Genomic DNA, 18456 nt, shown 5'->3' on the forward strand with positions numbered 1-18456 from the left:
AAATGACTGTTAAGAATGAAAGGGACTGCTTTTCCATTATCAATGCTTTTGGGGAAAAAGGGCAAGAGGAAAGGGAAGTAAAACCAGTATTTATTGAATACCTATTTGCCAGATACGGCTAGGTGCTTCCACATCCCATCTCTTAATCCTCACAACAACCCTGTGAGGTAGGTAATAATGATCCCCATTTTTACAGGTGAGGAAGTAGGCTCAGAGAAATTAAGCAGCTTTCCCAACTTCACACAGTGAGTAAGTACATCTGTCTGACCCCAGAGTTACCCTTTTCTATCATGCCCCTGTAGGATATTGCCTGGGGACACCTGACAACAGAAAGTCTAACGTTTTCATCTAGGATTGGGAGTTACCCCAACACCAGCAGGATGCAGGAAAAAGTAACTGACCGGATGGTTGCCTCAATCTGTTGATTCTTCAGTGAGTTAGCTCAGATTTTGTCCAGGAACAGCTTTCAGAGCCAAAGATTACGTATTGAACTTTACCAAGGCATCTGGTGACTAGAAAACTCCTGGAAGGTGGTCATAGCAGAAATTGTTGGGAAAGTTCTCAGCATAATAAAAAAGAAATTTTTATTTCCTTCATGATCCACTCCTACAGGGAAAAATAAATGGCAAATGAACCCATGTATGTCAAACTCTGTAATAAACACCAGTAAGATCACAGTGTCAGGAAATTTCAGCCTGAATTAAAGATACCCTTGCTCTTAAAACTTTCTTCTTTGATGTATGTGAAGGAAGGGCTGTAGGGCAAGATCAAAGGAAAAGGCAAAATAAATTAACGAAATGGCTGCCAGGCAATGTTTAATGCCCTCCCCTTCCTCCTCCCACCGCATACACTTGCCTTTCCTCCTTCCATTGGACTCACACTGCCACCTGCTGGCAATTCTTTGGATCTAATAGCTGATCAATGGTGTTTGAAAGAAGAGTTTTTTTCCCTGTCTAGGAATGATTGATTCCTCTGTATGCATTTATTTTAATAGGGAGGAGAGGTGAACATGTTTTTCAATCATGAAGGACTCTCCTCCCTATATATACTATGTTTTTAGGGGACTTCCACAATGTAATAGGCACTAGACTGGTATAATAATCTAGTGGTAGGAAGACAACCTAGAAATTTTCCTAGAACAAAGGGGGAAAGCTGTTTGCCCAGTTTCATTTAATTTTCTTTCTTCATTAGAGAGTTTCATTTACAACCCCTATGCTTTCCACAATCTGCAGGAAGCTTCCAGGTATGCATCTTGCTGCCACGGGCTGAACTCTCAGAAGTTAGAGCCATGAACATATTCTCCAATATATTTCTCAAGCACATTCTGTAGTGCTTTATCAGATCAAAGTGCTTTGTGAAAATATAAGGTATCTCATCAACTTAGACTATGAACTTCTTAAAAGCAATGACCACACAACCTGTGTGGGTCCCAGGGACTAGTGGATGTTCAACTATTATGCACTGAATTGAACTAAAGGAGTCAATGTTGATATCAGTATAACCTTTTGTCATAAAAATTATTTATTAGCTGTTTAAATGGGAGACTATCCCACTCCCACCAGCCCATTTCCCCTTTTGATGCTCAGTGAGCCAGGAATTTGTTCAAATACAGACCACACCACCCTCTGGCCCTGCCTTGACCTGTTAGTGTTACCTGATTCAATTGAGGGAAGTTGGATGGACAGATGGTCCCAGATGGGTGTCCTGTCCAGTTCGCAATTATTCCCTGTTTGTTGAAAATACCACCACCAATACCAACCAACACAGTTCCTACAGTCTCAATCAATGAACAGCCAAGACCAACTCCTGTGCCCTCTCTCCAACCCAGTGCTGCAGATAGGAGAGAGATTTAAGTCTTTGTCACTGAAGCTAATTTTGAGAGCGATGAATGGGAGTAGGAAGGCATTGAATGGATCATGGAAACCCCACCCTTCCCATGCCCAACCTTAAGTCTCTTGTACCCGATTGTCCAGGGGACTGGAGGTGGGTCGCTGCCATGAGGAGAGAGATCAGGGAGGCCAGTCCTGGAAAGAAAAGATTCGCAGTATTATTGATCAGGCTGATTACCTGGCCTCTCTGTTTCCAGCTACTTTACCAATTTAAATGCTAACCTCCACCCTCGCCCGTCTGACCCCCAGTCATTCTAATTCTTCCTCCTAAAAGAGAGGAAAGCCATCCTGCCTTATTTTTGTCTCTGCTAAGATCAGGCTCTACCCTTGATCTCCTGTGTGCAGGAGAGAGACAGAAAAATAGAACAGAAGGGCTTTTCCTGAAGAGTGGGAGAGAGAGCTGCAGTCAGCTTTCCTATCTTCTACTCCATGTACCCTAATTTCTATTTTGCCTTGTTTCTGGCCAAATTCAGTAAAGGAATACACCCTACTGGTCCTCTCACTTTAAGGAAATCTCAGGTATAAAACCAGAAAAATGATCTATTAACTCAAGTGGAAACACTTGGCTATAATTTAGTTCTTTTTAAACCTAGCAAGGAAATGAGAAAACATGGGTCATTTTCTTACCTTGCTTGGGTGCAATTACTGCCCTGGACAATTACACTGAAAAATAAAATATCCTAAATGGCCCCTAGAGTAACTCCAAACCTGGCCTGCTGCCCTGTATCCTCCAACTCCTACCCTTAGAGAATTCCCTGCTTCTGGAAGCATGGAAATTTCACCAGTTGAGAGGCTTCACCTCACCTTTGTGACCCTTTTCTCTCCTCACCGTCTCACCATACCCAGGTTCCCTCCCCTAGTAGTCAAAGATCACAGCCAAGTCCAAGGCTTTTGCACACATTCATCCTGTTGGCTCTGTTCCTGACCCAGGAAACACTAAGCAAAAGCTATGTGCAGAGACCCCAGCCTCAGCCCTAGCCGGCTGGGAAAAGGTGATCCCACAAGGTGGTCCTTGCGATCATAACTGGCCCGCAGCCCCATATCCCTCCGAGTGTCCAGCGGCCCATTATGACTCCAGCCGGGGTGAGGCAGCAGGACGGAGGTAGCTGTCTGACATGATGATGTCGCTGGTGAGTTGCTGCTCCAGGAACTCAGAGGTCTCCTCAGCTATCTGGCCTGGGATTCGAAAGTCAACAGCAGGTGGCTCCTGCTTGGGGCTGGGTAGGGGTCGGGAAACCCAGGACTCAGAAGGACAGCCAGTCCCCTGAAGGAACTGCAGGAAGTTCTCCTCAATGGAGCCCTCCCGGCTAGGCAGCCTCAGCTCCTCCTCTGGAGCTGGCTTGAAGAAGCAGACAAACTGCTTGCTGAGCTCCCCCCGGATCTGCCGGTTGAGACATCCATAGAAGAAAGGGTTGGAAGTGAAGCAAAAGTAGCCAATCCAGGTGACCACACTCTCCACCTGCCCAGTTGAAATGGGCTGAGCACTCAGGGCAACATAGAGGTGGAAAGAGAAGTAGGGCAACCAACAGAGCAGGAACTGTCCCCCCACAGCCAGGAGAACCACTGCTGCTTTCCCTCCCCCAAACGTCCGGTGTGGGGTGGTCTGGGGGGCGCCCGAGCTGGTGACCATCGTGGAGCGGCTGCTGAGAGATTCGGAGCGTTGCCGGGGTGTCTCCATCCACGTGGGCAGTGGCCCGTGCTGCATGGCAGCCACGCGGGCCACTCGGAACATGCTGCAGTAGACCACAAGGATGAGGAGCAGGGGCAACAGAAAGTAAAGGACAGCAAAGACCACCACAAAAAGCTGGCAGTAGGCACTGTGGCTCCATTGGAGTGAACAGCCTGGGGGGACACTGGGAGCTCCTTCCTCCCAGGAGACCCTTCCCAACACTGGCACAGAAGCCATGGCCAAGGCCTTCACCCACACACCCACCAGCACAGAGGCCACCAGCCCCAGCGTCATGCGCACCTCGTAGCGCATGGGGTGGACCACGTAATAGTAGCGCTCCACATTGATGGCTGACACCGAGAGGATGGCCAGGCTGACAAAGCACACGCTCAGGAACAAGTAGAGGCGGCAGGCCACCTCCCCAAAAAGGGCATGGTCAAAGAGGGCGGAGCTGGAGAGCATGGCTAGGGGCATGAGGGTCAGGGCAGCCAGCAGGTCCACCAGGCAGAGGTGGAAGACAAAGACAAATTTTCGGAGGGCAGGCGTCTTGGCGATCACGGCCATCACAGCGGCATTGCCAGCCACAGCAGTCAAGTCCAGCAGGAGCATGAAGAAGAGGGCCACAGATTCCGAAGCGACATCCCGTAGCCCCACCTCTGGGACCCCACTGGCAGTAGAGGGACCTGGGGTTTGAGGGACCCTCCCCAAAGTGGAAGAGTTCCCTGATGACTGGGGGATGGGTGAGGACTCCATGGGGCCAAAAGAGGGCACCCAGGGTACCTCCTGTCACAGGCCCATCCCCCATCCTAGTCCAGCGACCCTGGGATGGCGAGCCCAGGCCCAGGCTTCCCGGTTTCGTAGGGGGCACCTCCCACTGGAGCCTCTTGGGCAGGTTGTCTGCGTACAGAGCGCCAGGCCAGGCAGCTGAAGGATCAGAAGCTCATCCCCTTTCTGGCCGGAGGTAGCTCCAGGGTCTGCCTTGGTGACTGCTAAGAAGCAGGAGACGTGAGAGGTGCAGGAGCCTGTCCCACTCAACACTCCGCCTTCGGAATGGACTTCACCTCTTCCTTTTCCATCTCCTTTCTGCCATTCTTGTTCTCCACACCCTTCTACCCTTTCCAGAACTGTTAGCCGGGGATTCTAAATCCTGTTTCTCCTTCCCAGGGTCCTGCTGATCTCTGGGATAGTGCCTCAGTTTTAGGGTTCCTTATGTAAATTTCCTGATTTCTTGTCTCCTCAGAATGGCAAGAGCTGCTGGGGAGTAGAAGGAGCACAAAATTTAGTTTCTAGTCCCAGTTCTGGGCATTACTAACTCTGTGAATCTTCTGAATTTCAGTTTCCTCATAAATCCATCTGTAAAATGAAAGGAAGAACACTTGCTTCACAACTGTGTTTCTGGATCCTGCGTGATTTGTTAATAATAATACTAATGACAAGCAGTAGCATTGATACGGCGTTTTCCACATGCCAGGCCCTGTTCTCAGCACTCTACCTATATTAACTCATTTTATTCCTCACACAACCCTATGAAGTAGATAATATTTTTATCTCCATTTTGCAAGAGATGAAACTGAGGTCTAGAGAGGTTAAGTAACTTACCCAAGGTCACACAGCTAGTAAGCAGCAAGGGCTGGGCACCTACCTGAGCAGTCTGGCCCCAGGTCCAGTACTCTTGCCCACTGTGCCATGCCATATGTGAAGGTGCCCTCCTTGCCGGCTGGACTATAATAGGCATCCAGTAAATAGTTGTTGAATTTCAGCCGTCTCTAAAAATGTCTCTTGCTGCCCTAGGGTTATCATCTGAAAAGGGGAGCTGTGCTTTAGGCTCTTTTGACATCACTACTCCCAGCACAAAGAGCTGCCACTTTGGGAATGTTGAGTAGGAGCAGTGAAAACAAAATGTCCCGTCTGGAAGGAAACTGGGAGGCCAGCTCATCCAGCCTCCACTGCTCTCAAAGCCAGAAGTTGCTTTCAAGCTGCCCTCCTCCACCCACTCATGAACTCTTCAAGGCCACTGTGCCCCTCTTGTGGGAAAGAGCTGCTGCCAACCTCCTGCTCCCCAGATCCCCAAATCTCTGATCTCTGGAGCTGACCCTTGGAGGATCCCTGACCAAGAGCCGCATTGGTTCTAGACTGTTACTACAGTCACAGAACAAGAAGTAGGGAGGAGACACTGAGGTTGCTCAGTTTAAAAACCCATCATTTCTATGGCTGCAATAAAGAGGACCACATGGCAAGATGGGCCCCACTCTCCTCCACAGTTAGAGCCTTACAGTCACCTTTGGTTTTTGGTGTTTCCACAAACCTTACCCCAATCCAACTTCTAACATGCTATGCATGCAATAGGTGCTGGATACAATTTTGTGAATTGAATCAAACTCAAATTGGTAGTTGAATCCATGCCCCCTAGGACAAACTCCAAGAACACTCAGTCAGCCAGCTGTGTGCCAGCCAAGGGACTCTCTTGTGGAAAGGGTAGCCGGGGTTCCTGGACTTGAGGAAGTCCTAACTTTGGGCAACTGCCTAGAGATGTGCCTCTCTCTAGGGATACAGAAAGCTAATTTCACAGTTAAGATGCCCACAGAGACTTAGGGTCTGCAGAGAAGTTGAAGAGCGGGCACAAAAGTGAGACATCAGCTTCTCATTAGAGTCTACCAGGAAAAATGCCTGAAAGAAATGCTAGGAGAATCATCCTTCCTCCTTACTCTCCATGCTGTGATTTACCTATCCCTTCTGCCTATGAGTGAGGCCCAGATGATGTGGTTCAGAGTCCCTCCCTGGTGGCTGAAGGAGGAGAGGCCCACCATGTCTGGATGGACGTCAAGAGTCCCAGACGGAGGGAAGCAGACGTGGTTTCCACGTGGAGCTGGAGGGATGCCATGAAGCCATGATGGAGCCCTGAGCAAGAAGGCATTGGACATTGCTCTTTTTCGTAGCTCCCTCAAGCTTGCCAGTGTCTCCACAATGACTCCTAAATGCCAGGATTCCAATTTACCTCTTAACAGACAGATCAGTGTATCTGGCTAATGGGCACTCCCTCACTAATGGACTGGGGTTATGGAGGGGAGGGCTGCGGTGTAACAGTTTCATAGGTGAAACCAGGGAGCCTCACTCCTCTCCCAGGTCATATCATTATGCCTACTCCTCCAACAGATGCTTTCCTTCCCCCACTACTTACTTCCAACAGCACCCCTCTTACCTCCAGGACCTTCAGTACCTAGAAGGCTTTGCCACTAGGGCCTGAGGTCTGGGCCTCTAGCAGGGGCATGGTCAAGTTACAGGATGCAAGATGTGCATAAGTGCCCAGCCCAAGGCCACAGAGGTATTGGGATTCACGTGCACCTGTTTTCCAGATCCAGAGCTTCCATCCCAAAGACCTGGGCCTGGCCTTCCTTCAGACAAGAGCATACCCCTCCTAAGCTAGGGAAGATTTCCAGGGAGCTACAACACCTCTCCTCAGCAGAGTTGCCCACACCCAGGACACAGTTGCCCATCAGCTTGTACGCTGAAGGACCCATTCCTAGAATGTGGGAGACCCATCTCCGTGACATGGAGCAAGACAGATGGAGAATGCTGTTTGTCTGCAGGATGTGGGTACTCCTGCCGGCAGGAGATGATCAACCCCCCAGCTCTGGGCTTCAGAGATGCCCACACCCCAATACCGCCTTTGGGATACCTGAGAGCCCATCTCCTGATCAAACTGCTCACCAGAAGGTAGACAGGGCTGGTCCTTGGAAAGCCACCCTTCTGTGGGGATACCTTGGCACTCACCACCAGGCCCTGGGTCTGGCCCCCATTCCTGGCCTAGTCGGCAACTCCTACCTTTGCTGAGCAGTCCCGGCTCCCATGTGATAGCTCCTCTCAGCTGATGCTTCTCCAAGGCTGCTGAAGCCTGAAGCACTGCAGTGAGCGGTGAGAGGCAGCCGGCAAAGCAGAGTGCTCCGAGAGCCTCTGGGTCCTAATGGCCTCCTGCTTCCCACCCAGCCCCTCAGAGTCACTTCTGGAGCAAAAAGATGGGCACCAATGCCCCAGGCAAGGTGCCTGGCAGTGAGCTCAACTCCTCTCACTTCTCTCAGGCTGCTGGACTGCGTCTCAAAAATTTCGTGGGGCCAGGTAACGATAGGTAGGGGAGACCCTCCTGACCAGCCTGATGAAGTTAAAAAAAAAGTACATGGAGTCAGAAAATCCAGGTTTAAGACCTGGCTATGGCACTTACTAGCTGTGTGACCTTGGACAAGTTGCATTTTGGCCTTGATTTCTTAGCAGTTCAAATAGAAGATAGGAGAGATGCATGGTTCTGTGTGACATCAGAACCAAGGTGCTGATGCAGGCAGGTCAGCGCAGACCCAGGGCCCCAAGGCTAAGGCCAGGGAGGGGGCTGAGGCTCCAGGGGATGGTCCAAGGTTTGGCCCCTTTGGAAGCTGCCTAATGCGTATGGGGGACAGGTTTAGGAGCAGCACTCAGGTTTGAAGGGCAGCTGAAGGCCTTGTCTTAACCCTGCCCTTGCCTCCCAAAAGCACATTATTATTATTTGCTTAGATTGTATGTTTATTGGAACTGGGGCTGTGAGGGCTGATGGAGATTGGCAGGGAGGGGGCAGAAGGATCTAACATCACCCGGAGCCACCATGGGAACCACCACAACACTGCTTCCTGAAGGAGACAGAGTGGGAGCCAGGGACTCAGGAATGCTCACACTCATCTGGATTTGTGGGACTGGACAGAGCTAGGTAGCATCAGCCACTGAGCATCGCCCATCTGTGGCATGACGGGCCTTCAGAGATACAATGAAGGGGCACGGCCTCCCTCTAGCTATGAAGAAAATGATCATTTACCCGGGTACATGACTGATACCCAAGGATAGAATCCTAACATTGCAAAGCTGTAGGATGTCCTACAGGCCAAGGTATCCATGTTTCTGAGACCCAGAGAGATAGAGATTGCCCAAAGCCACATAGCTCCACATGGCAGAGCCATGAGCCTAAACAGGGAATTCAGGCATGATCCCCTACTCCAGAGCCTTCTTCCCTGATACTTGTCTATCTAGGGACTCCTTCTGCCTCTAATAAGGAAAAAGGGAATTCTGGAATTGTTTACCGGACCCAACCCAAAGAGCCATAAGAACGATGAGATACCCAAGGACCTCACTGGGACAAGTTGGCTGCCCCAAGCCCCAGGTCAAAAACAAAGAGGCCGCTGACCAACCAAGAGCCGATGCAGCAAGTGCCGCTGTCACCAGCCACCACTTTTTGAGTTGTTATGAGTGCCAGGCCCTTTACATACAGTTTCTTCGATTCCTACACCAATCTATGAGGCAGCCATGACTTGCCCTATTTTATAAGTGAGGAACCGGGTGCCGGAGGAGAAGTGACTTTCCCCAAATCACACAGCTAATAAGTGCCAGAGCTGATATTTGAACCCAGATCTGTTTGAAGTCCAAGTATTTCCTCCTCCTTCTCCCTTCATGCCGTGGCCTCTCCAGCGGCCTGACACAAGACTGTGGACTCCAGCCCTAAAAGCTGTCTTCATAGAAGTAGTCACTGCCTTCCAGAAAGCCTAAAACAGACCTCAAAACTAGGCATACCTGAGTACAAGAAATTCAAATGGAAATACCAAATTGAAAACCTGTAGACAGCAAATTGATTTTTAGGAAGCCCTGTGCTGTGTTGGCAAGATTAATTTGGCATCAAGCAGATTGTCTGGGATTAGGTAAGTCCTGTCCCTGCTCAGCACCCACATTCTTCCTGCAGGGCCCCAGCCCAAACTGGCATGGCCCCTTCCAAGGGATTCAATAAGAACCGGAGCAGACCTGGGCCCATTGGAACAGGATTTTAGAAAGAGCACTAGACTGGAGTCAGAAAACCTTGGTTCCAGTTTGGCGCCATTCTATTGGTTGGTGGTAAGACCTTGGCCTGTGAGTTGGCTGTCTGAAAATGGGCAAAATTCTTCACTTCCAAGCTTACCTAATAGTGGTAGGGAGCCTGCAAAACAAACATAGCCTGCCTCTCCGGCTTAAGGGAGCTAGTACAGGTAATCACAGCTCGTGTGGTGGCCAGCAGGCAAGGCGTCCGTGTCCTGAAGGCCCCTCCCAGAGAGCTATTGGGAAAGGCAGTACCAAAGAGGCAGCATGTTCCAGCTGTTGGAACCGTCTTGGCTCAGGAGGTCGGCGGGGGAACTGCTTATCCTAGCCTGTGGGCAAATAATAAATAATAATAATAATCATGCTGGCTGGGCACGGTGGCTCATGCCTGTAATTCCAGCACGTTGGGAGGCTGAGGCGGGCAGATCATTTGAGGTCAGGAGTTCAAGACCAGCCTGGCCAACATGGCAAAACCCCGTCTCTACTAAAAATACAAAAATTAGCTAGGCGTGGTGGCACATGCCTGTAATCCCAGCTACTCAGGAGGCTGAGGCAGGAGAATCGCTTGAACCCAGGAGGCGGAGGTTGCAGTGAGCTGAGATCGCACCATTGTACTCCAGCCTGGGCAATAAGAGTGAGACTCTGTCTCAAAAAAAAAAAAAAATAATAATAATAATAATAATAATGATGCTACTAGTTCTTGAAGGCCCCCTCTGGGAGGCACTTCTTATGCTGTATCTCATTAAATGATCTCAGTCAGGGTGTGGAGTAGCTACTGACAGCACACCCCCAACCCCACCTGCCAGTCCCTCCTTTTAGTAAAGCTTAGCACAATGGAGGGGGCAAGAAGACCAAGATGGAGAAACTGAGTGTGATCCCCCAAACCACATAAGAGATCCATGGCTCACTATGCTGTGCACACACCCAGGAAGGGAATCCTGTTACAGGACGGGGACCAGGCCCTGTTCCTGACAGTGGCACCCCTCCCCTTGGTATCATGGCAGGGCCCTTGGTGCTGAGGACTGATCTTTGCATCCTAGACTTGCTCTCTGGTACAGTTTTACCCAACCCTTGTGCACCAGCACCTCGTGACAGGGTCGTGTCTGCCCATCCACCCTTTTCTGCCCCAGGATGAGACCTGGAAGCCAATCAAGTTCATCTTTCATTCATCCATCCACTTCTTCAATAAACATCGAAGGCTTCTTATGTTGCCACTGCCCCCTCCCTAGAGCCCCTTGCCTGCTCAGTGGCACCCACTACCCTCCTTCTCTGCCTTCTCTGCCTTGTGTCAGAATCTGCTCTCAGGAAAGAGGCTGATAAACCCATTTGCACTGATAGCAGCTTAATGTGTTCTCTCTCCCAGGAATATTAACAATTTAACAGGGAACAAAGAGAAGCAGCAGAACGTTGGGATTCCAGCATCGACCAGGGATGTCCCTGAGATCCCACAACATAGACTGCCTGTCAGCCGCCTACTCCCTAGCCAGGCCTCCCCCGCCAAGCTGCTGGCATTGTGTCCTCTTGGCATCCACCTCCATCCGCATGGGCACCCAACCCCCCCGCCCCTGCCACCCAGACAGCAGGCTTACAGCTGGGACCTCCCCACCACAGCTCAGTTCCTGGCTTCCTGGAGCCCCCCTGTACCAGCACCAGCCATGCCTGCTTTCCAGGCACCCACCTCACCCTTTCCACCATCTGGGAGCCAGGCCAAGGGGCCAAGCAGGGAGGCAGAGGAAAGCAGAGGTGAGAGCCCTTCCATTCTCTTTATTCCCCCACTGTCTGGCTTACACCCCCTGCCAGGAGCTGAGATCCAATGGTATATTCAGCCTGCAGCTGCCACTGGTCATGTGAGCCCATTGCTAGGTTACAGGGACCCAAAAATAAATCCTTCCCAACCAGATTAGAAACTGGGGGCCTCGGATGAACCAGGCTCAAAAGAGTGGCAGGAACACCCACAGTGCATGTTTAGGCCAGGCCTGCTATGGACCAGGGCCCTTCCCATGCTGCCCACCTCCTGTCCGTCAGCAGGGGCTCAATGCTGGAACCCCACAGAAAAGTCCCAGAGAGCTCCTGGGTCTCCTATTTATTAATAACACAATAAACAGGTCTACAGGCTGAGTGGCCCTTCCTCACTAGCAATCAGGGTAATATCCTCTGCATGTTCTTCCCATCCAACCTTCCCATCATCAGCCTGTCCCTCCACAGGCCCTGCCCCACACCCAGTGTGTGGGCAAAGCAGAATTAGTCATTTGCCCTGTAGCCTGGGGGCCATCTGACCTAACAGTCCTTTTCCAGACTCGGGAAGGGAGCTCTGGCAGTAGGCACAGCACTAGGCGTATTCGTGTGAGTAGTCTTACACAATCTTTTCTGTTAGTCTCAATGATTCCATTTACAGCTATGGACACTGGGGCTTAGAGAGTTTTGCAGAGCCACACAGTTGAGCAACTGGGGTTCAAACCCCAGATCTATACTATGGGGATGAGGCAAGGAAGAAGACAGGGAAGCACAGTTACGGAAAGGGGAGTTCCCCAAAACCCTTCCCTGGGGCCTGAAAACTTGGCACTTTAATTGCTCTGAATTGGAGGGGTGTTATCTCCCCCTGGAACTACTTTCACATCCTCCAAGCCAGGACACAGCTTACCCAGGCCACGTACCTCCTTCCCCATGGCTTTGGGCTCTGTCCCCTTCTCTGGGAAATACTGTCCAGGACCTGGATGGGGTCATCCCCGGTGGTGAAGCCTGGGGAGGCAGACACAAATCCCCACTGTTCGGCACAGCCCTGCTTCAGAAGCTTGACATAGGGCCAGAGTAGCAAAGCTGAAAGGATCACAGGAGGTCAGGTGTCTAACTCCTGATTTTACAGATGAACAGGCCTAGAGTGGAAAGGGAACTTGCCCAGGGCTAGGCTACACAGCTAGAGGGTAAAGGAGGTGCAACCAGAACCCAAGCCTCTGGAGTCCTGCTCTTTTCAGCTTGTCATTAATGGTGCACATCTGGGTTCCTGGGGCCCTTCCTCAACCCATCATATCCCCAGGACCTCCCAACTGTCTGTTTTCTTCAGCTCCTCCTCCCCAGCAAGGTTCTGAGAAGGCCCAGACACCTCACTTACCTCTGTACTGTCCTTGTCTTCCCATTTTGAGTACATTCCTATAGTCTCCTGAAGCCTGGGAGCACCCTATTCCCACCTCCTTCAGCTCCTAGCAGCCCAAACTGCGGGCTCTGTGTCACTCCATTCAAGACATGTTTATTGAGCAACTACTATATGCAAAGCTCTATATAGGAAGTGAGGAAGAGGGACACAAAGATTAAACAAATACAGACTTGCCCTCTTGATGCTTATGTCTAGGATGGGGACAATGCAGGCTGTTAAGTGTCAAGGGATGGTGAAATTGCTGGGGAGATTCAAAGGAAAAAGTGAACTTATTTCCTCATGAAATCTAGGAAGACTTCATGAAGGAAGTGGCATGGGTCTTAAAGGAGGAGTAGGATTTTAACTGTGAGTAATTGAAAGAGGCTGAGGACAGTAGTCTAGATGGAAAAAGAAGGCCTACCAAAAATATGGAAATAGCAAGTTTAGGAAATATTAGGGCACTGTGAGTTCTCCAATTTGACTGAAAAATAATCTGGATGTAGGGAAGAAGTGAGAACAGAAAGCTAGATTTATGGGACTGCGCCCCCTGCAAGCCAGGCTGAGAAGCCAGACTGAGAAGTCAACATAGCAAAATGTTTTGAGCGGGGAAACATAAGGCCACAGATGTGCCTATCTCCTATCTTTTTTTTTTTTTTTTAAAGATAGAGTCTCTTTCTGAAACACAGGCTGGAGTGTGCAGTGGCGCAGACATGGCTCACTGCAGTCTCGACCTCCCAGGCTCAAGTGATCCTCCTGCCTCAGCCTCCGGAGTAGCTGGGACCACAGGTGTGCCACCACACCCAGCTAATTTTTTATTTTTATTTTATTTTATTTTATTTTATTATTTTATTTTTGAGACCGAGTCTCGCTTTGTCGCCCAGGCTGGAGTGCACTGGCGCGATCTTGGCTCACTGCAAGCCCCGCCTCCTGGGTTCATGCCATTCCCCGGCCTCAGCCTCCCGAGTAGCTGGGACTACAGGCACCCACCGCCACACCCGGCTAATTTTTATTTTTTATTTATTTTTATTTTTAGTAGAGACAGGGTTTCGCCATGTTAGCCAGGACAGTCTCGATCTCCTGACCCCGTGAACTGCCCGCCTATAGTGATGGGAGTCTCGCCATGTTGCCCAGGCTGGTCTCGAACTCCTGGGCTCAAGCAATCCTCCCACCTTGGCCTCCCAAAATGCTGGGATTCCAGGCCCAGCCTCCTGTCTTTTCGTGGGTCCTTTGATAAGTATTTACTGAACCCACAAGTTCCAGAGCAAGGGGCTGAATCAGAGACGAGGGATTTTCCTTGTCATTCAGGCCCAGAGGGAGAAATAAAAATCCATATAGGTCAAGGAGACAGTGCATGTGAATGTGTGACAGAGTGCACTCAGGAGAAAGGGGAGGTCACAGATGAAGTGATACAGGATCAAATGACTCATGTTTCTTAGGTGGGGCTCTGAGGATCTTTGGCCCAGGTACTCATGAGTGACCATGTCCATTCTTTGGAGAGGAGGGGAAAGGGTGGAGTGGTAATTTGAGTGCCAGGAAATTCTCCCTATAGAGTAATGATATCATAAGAAGCTGTCCAGCCTGTCCTGAGAGGACATGGCATCTGGACTATCGGCTGGTCCTTCCACCCTGGAACTCCCAGTTCAAGGCCTACTTCTTTGGCCCTGGCCTGAAAACAAAGAACTGGGCTGGGTTTCCCAACTGAGAGCTCCACAGAGCACTCCCAGCAGTGCCTGGTGTCTGACTCTGGGGGGCACCCCTGCTCTATGTCTCTGGGGCAGTCGCCCCTAACCATCTCATCCTCAGCCAAGCCAACCCCTGCTGAGCCCAGGGGAACCGGACTCTTCCCTGTCCAGGCTGGACACCAATGAGCACAATGATACTGGTCCTGTGACCTCTTTCCCAGACATCTCCTTCCCTCCAAAGACCTCTCCCTGCGCGTTCCTGCCCCACCTAAAAATAGCACCCCCCCCCCTTCGACTCTTATGCCCATTGGTTGAAGGGAGGGCCAGACTTCCAGACCTAGAACTCTCCTTGGGGATCCAGAGATAGCTTGTGAGTGGCCCCTGGGGTTTCTGGGCGCCCGGGAGGTGGTCAGCCCTCACCCACATGCCTGGGGACCATATTGCAGAATGGCAAGTGGAAGCTCAGTCTCCTGGATGGCCTCCCCTGGAGGGGTATCCCTGGAGGATCTAAATCAGCATCCCACTAGGCAGGGGTTCCTAGAGGGTGAGGTCCTGGGTGGGAAAGAGGACCTAAGCCGCTCCATTTCCGGCCCCCAGACTGCATTGGCAGCCAGCAACCACAAGGGGGCAGTGTTGGCCACAGAGCTGCAAAGAGTTGCCTGCAGTGCCCGGTGACAGGCTTCTCCTCTCCCAACCATCACCTGCCTTCTCCCTCCTGGGGACCGTGGTCCTATGGTGGTCCTGTGGACCCTGACCTTTTTACACCATCACAGTCGGCTGGGAGGACCAGGCGAGAGGGCCCTGGATCGTTAAATAAAATCCCTCCTACTCCTAAGAGCTTGTGAGGAAGAGATGGGCCGACTGGTGTCCCAGAAAGAGGCCTGAACCAGCGGTCCAGCGTGCATCCACATTAAGTGGGCAGTACGCTCTGGGCTGCTCTCCCAGCTTTTCGGAGCCCCGGCTTTTCGGAGCCCCAGCTTCCAATGAGGGATTGGGCCACGATTTTAGGCGTTCTCTAAGGTCCTTTTCCGCCCTAGAATTTGAGCGTCTGAGTCAGCAGCTGCTGTCCTTGAGTGGCTTCTCTCTCCAGGCCCCTGACAGCTTCAGAGGCTCAGCCTGGGTGGGTGGAGGGATGCAGGAAACAGCAGTGGGCATTTCTGATCTCTACAAACCAGGCCATTCTTCTGGAAACTACAGTCATGAAGAGGTGCAGTCCTAGGACTGGGAAAAGACTGAGAAAGGAATGACCAGGGTCAGCTGGATCTCAGGAAGACCCCTCTCAGGGGCTCCATCTGACCCATTTGTGTGACTGTGTGAATGGCAGGATGGCTGGAAGCTGGGTGAAGAATGCCCTGTCCCAGGCCATGGAGCTATGTTGAGCTTCCTTGAAGTAGAGGCTGCAGGAAGCCTAGACATCCCTCCCTTCCGGCCCTCCTTACTCCCAAATCCCCACAACAGTCCCCTTCTGTCCTCCCCACATTGCTGACACCTGCTTCTAGCTCCCTGCCTGAACCTGAACCTCCACCCACAGAGAGCGGAGCCCACAGCCACAGTTCTAGGAGGGGATCCCTGCCTGGCCTTCCTATCCCTAGCCTGACCTGCCCAGCCCTGTCCCTCCAGACCAGCCTCTGTTCACACCCACATAGCCCTGCTCCTGTGCCTCTGAGGCACTCTCTCCCAACTCCTGTAATTTCACACCAGGCCCCTGGGCAGTGTGTGTCCAGCACCTCCGCTTCCCTGATCAGACATCTGATCCAGCACCTGGGGCCTGACCCCCACAAGCACAAGGTGTGTCCTGGTTCTTCTATCTCATCTCCTTTCTTTCTTGATGGCCCCATTTTCTCACTTTTCCTGTCTCCCTTATTTGGTTTCTCTTCTTTGATCTGTCGTCTGCTCTCTGCATCCTGTTCTCAGAACTCTCTGAGTCCTGGAGCCTCTTGGCCATAGGCTTCTGCTCCTTGACCTCTCTGTTTCTTTGCCTCAATGTACACCTTTCCCCCTTCCCTTTCCATCTCTCTCTCCATCTTCACTTCCTCCTCTGCAGTGCATACACTGGGTATCGGATCCATCTCTCCCTGGACTGAGAGTATAAATAGCAGAGGGAGGCTGGGCTAGAAGCTAATTGTGCTACCAGCCTCTTCCTTGCAGTCCTGGGCTTAGGACGAGTAGTGGGAAGGGTCCTGGGCAGGGCTTCAGGGGTAGGGAGTTGGAGGGTTGCAGTTGAAGGCCACTGGATGAGTGACAGACCCAGGCAGAGAGAGGGGTGCTACCGCAGCTGGAGGGAGTCCTGAGCTTCACGTGCAGGCCAGGCTCCCCACCTAATGTGGGTATGAAGTCGCTACTTCTGCTGCTGGAAAAGGAGCTCTGGGTCAAAAGACCCTCCCAAGGGCCGCTGGAGGGCCCTGTCTGCTCCTCTGGTACGTAGATGCATGGGCCCAGGTGGCTGCCAACAGACAGCAGCTGGGGACTGGAGTAGAAGTGGTGCCCTCAAGAAACAGGCCGCACTCTCGCTCCAGCCAGCTCCCTGGCCTAATTAGAGACCGGAACGGCATTGATCGTCCCTGAGCTCATTATGTCACAGCTGGGGAACAGCTGGCCAGTTTTTTCCAGGCCATTAGCTGCGCCATGAAGTGGAGAGTGTTGGGGAGAGGGGGGTGGCGTGCGAGCAGGATCAATACCCCGTCTGTCTGGGGGAAAGCAGCCCAGTGGCTGCCTTCTCTGGCACTCTGGCTGTGCTTCTCTCCAGCGCTGCTACACTAGCTGAGCTCCTTGGAGTTCACACACAAAAGCTCTGCTCCTTCAATCCTGGAGCCCAGAGAGATGGACTCATGGCTTCTGGGCTGGCCCTGACCTGGCTGGAAGGGACCCTCAGAGCCTTCTCTCAGAGAATTAACAAGGGCAAGAAAGAGGCTCAAATTACCTAGCTGGTCTCAGAGGGGACCTCAAAAGTGCAGCTCCTCTCCACCCCCATGGCAAGATGACACCTAAGGCAGCTGTTTCTGTTGGCCCTGGGCCCACCTCTCTGTGCCCCTGGGCTCTGCCGGGTTTGGTTTCCTGTGGAGTGGAGATATGGCAGGGGATCCTCTGGCCCTTGGGGAGTGTGGGATACTGGAAGGAGGGAGGGAAGAGACAATAGTTCTGTCTTTCTCCCGCTCCCTGTTCCAGGCCTGGGCAAGCAGAAGCTTAGCTGGGCAGCACCTGAGCAGGGGCAAGGCTCTCCACACGGTCTGACCTGCCATGTGGAGGGAGAAGGACAGCAGAGAGGCCTGCTGTCAGAGGGGAGTTCAGTAGTACCTAATGAGCTGGATTCTTACTTACAGGGTTATAAAGTGTGAAGGCTAGAAAAGACCTCCAAAATATCTCGAGCCTCACTCCTCATTTTACAGAGGGAGAAAGCAAGCTCTAATAAGCCTTAAGCTCTGCTATGCCTGGCTGATTCTGCTATCGAGGGCTTCATTTTAGTTCTCTCTGTGTTTCTCCCATTTATTCCACATTGAGGGTTGTTTTTTTTTTTTTGGCGGGGGGGTTGTTTTGTTTGTGTGTGTGTGTGTGTGTGTGTGTGTGTGTGGTTTTTTTGTTTTTTTTTTTTTGAGACGGTCTTGTTCTGTTGCCCAGGCTGGAGTGTACAGTGGCACAATCATGGCTCACTGCAACCTCCACCTCCCAGATTTAAGCAATTCTCATGCCTCAGCCTCCCAAGTAGCTGGTACCATGCCTGGCTAATTTTTATATTTTTAGTAGAGATAGGGTTTTGCCGTGTTGGCCAAGCTGGTCTCGAACTCCTGACCTCAAGCGATCTGCCTGCCTTGGCCTCCCAAAGTGCTGGGATTACAGGTGTGAGCCACCACTCCCAGCCCCACATTGAGTTCTAATGTAGCTCCAAGGTATCCTGGGCACATGTCCTCAGGCCGCTGGTGGAGGCTTCACTCTCCAGGAGAGGTGTGGGGACTGCCAGGCTCCCTTCCATCTTACCTCCACTCTCCAGCCCTGCACCCCCACCCTCCAGCACCACCATGGGAACAGCACCAATCACTGGAAGTCCTATTGGGTCCAGCTAGCTGCTGGGTTCCTGGGCAGTTTCCTACCCACTGGACAGAGGCCAGGCTATGCATAGCACCTGCCGCTCCCCAGACTTCCCACCATGGCCTCCATTCCCAGAATCAGTGGCGAATAGAACACAGAGGTCAGAAGGCCTGAATTCCAGATGTGAGCTCTTTCTAGGCCCAG

The 18456-nt window shown here is 51.6% G+C and overlaps 1 protein-coding gene across 2 annotated transcripts; it reads right to left on the reverse strand.

Moving 5' to 3' along the window:
- Positions 1-73: 73 nt before the first annotated feature.
- Positions 74-7702, reverse strand: GPR61 (G protein-coupled receptor 61). 2 transcript variants are annotated; one of them, XR_008512999.2, is made up of 3 exons: positions 7381-7460; positions 2694-4911; positions 1508-2024 (listed from the first exon to the last, which is right to left on the reverse strand). XR_008512999.2 is itself a non-coding variant. In XM_009246790.3 (2 exons), the coding sequence occupies exon 2, from the start codon at positions 4309-4311 to the stop codon at positions 2956-2958; it is 1356 nt and encodes a 451-aa protein (XP_009245065.1). In that variant the 5' UTR covers positions 4312-4911; positions 7381-7702; the 3' UTR covers positions 74-2955. The 2 variants fall into 2 exon arrangements, 1 of the variants encoding a protein (XP_009245065.1); XM_009246790.3 differs by having other exon boundaries at positions 74-4911; positions 7381-7702.
- Between the last annotated feature and the right edge of the window lie 10754 nt (positions 7703-18456).

The sequence above is a fragment of the Pongo abelii genome, chromosome 1 (genome assembly GCF_028885655.2).
Source record: "Pongo abelii isolate AG06213 chromosome 1, NHGRI_mPonAbe1-v2.0_pri, whole genome shotgun sequence".
Lineage (NCBI taxonomy): Eukaryota > Metazoa > Chordata > Mammalia > Primates > Hominidae > Pongo > Pongo abelii.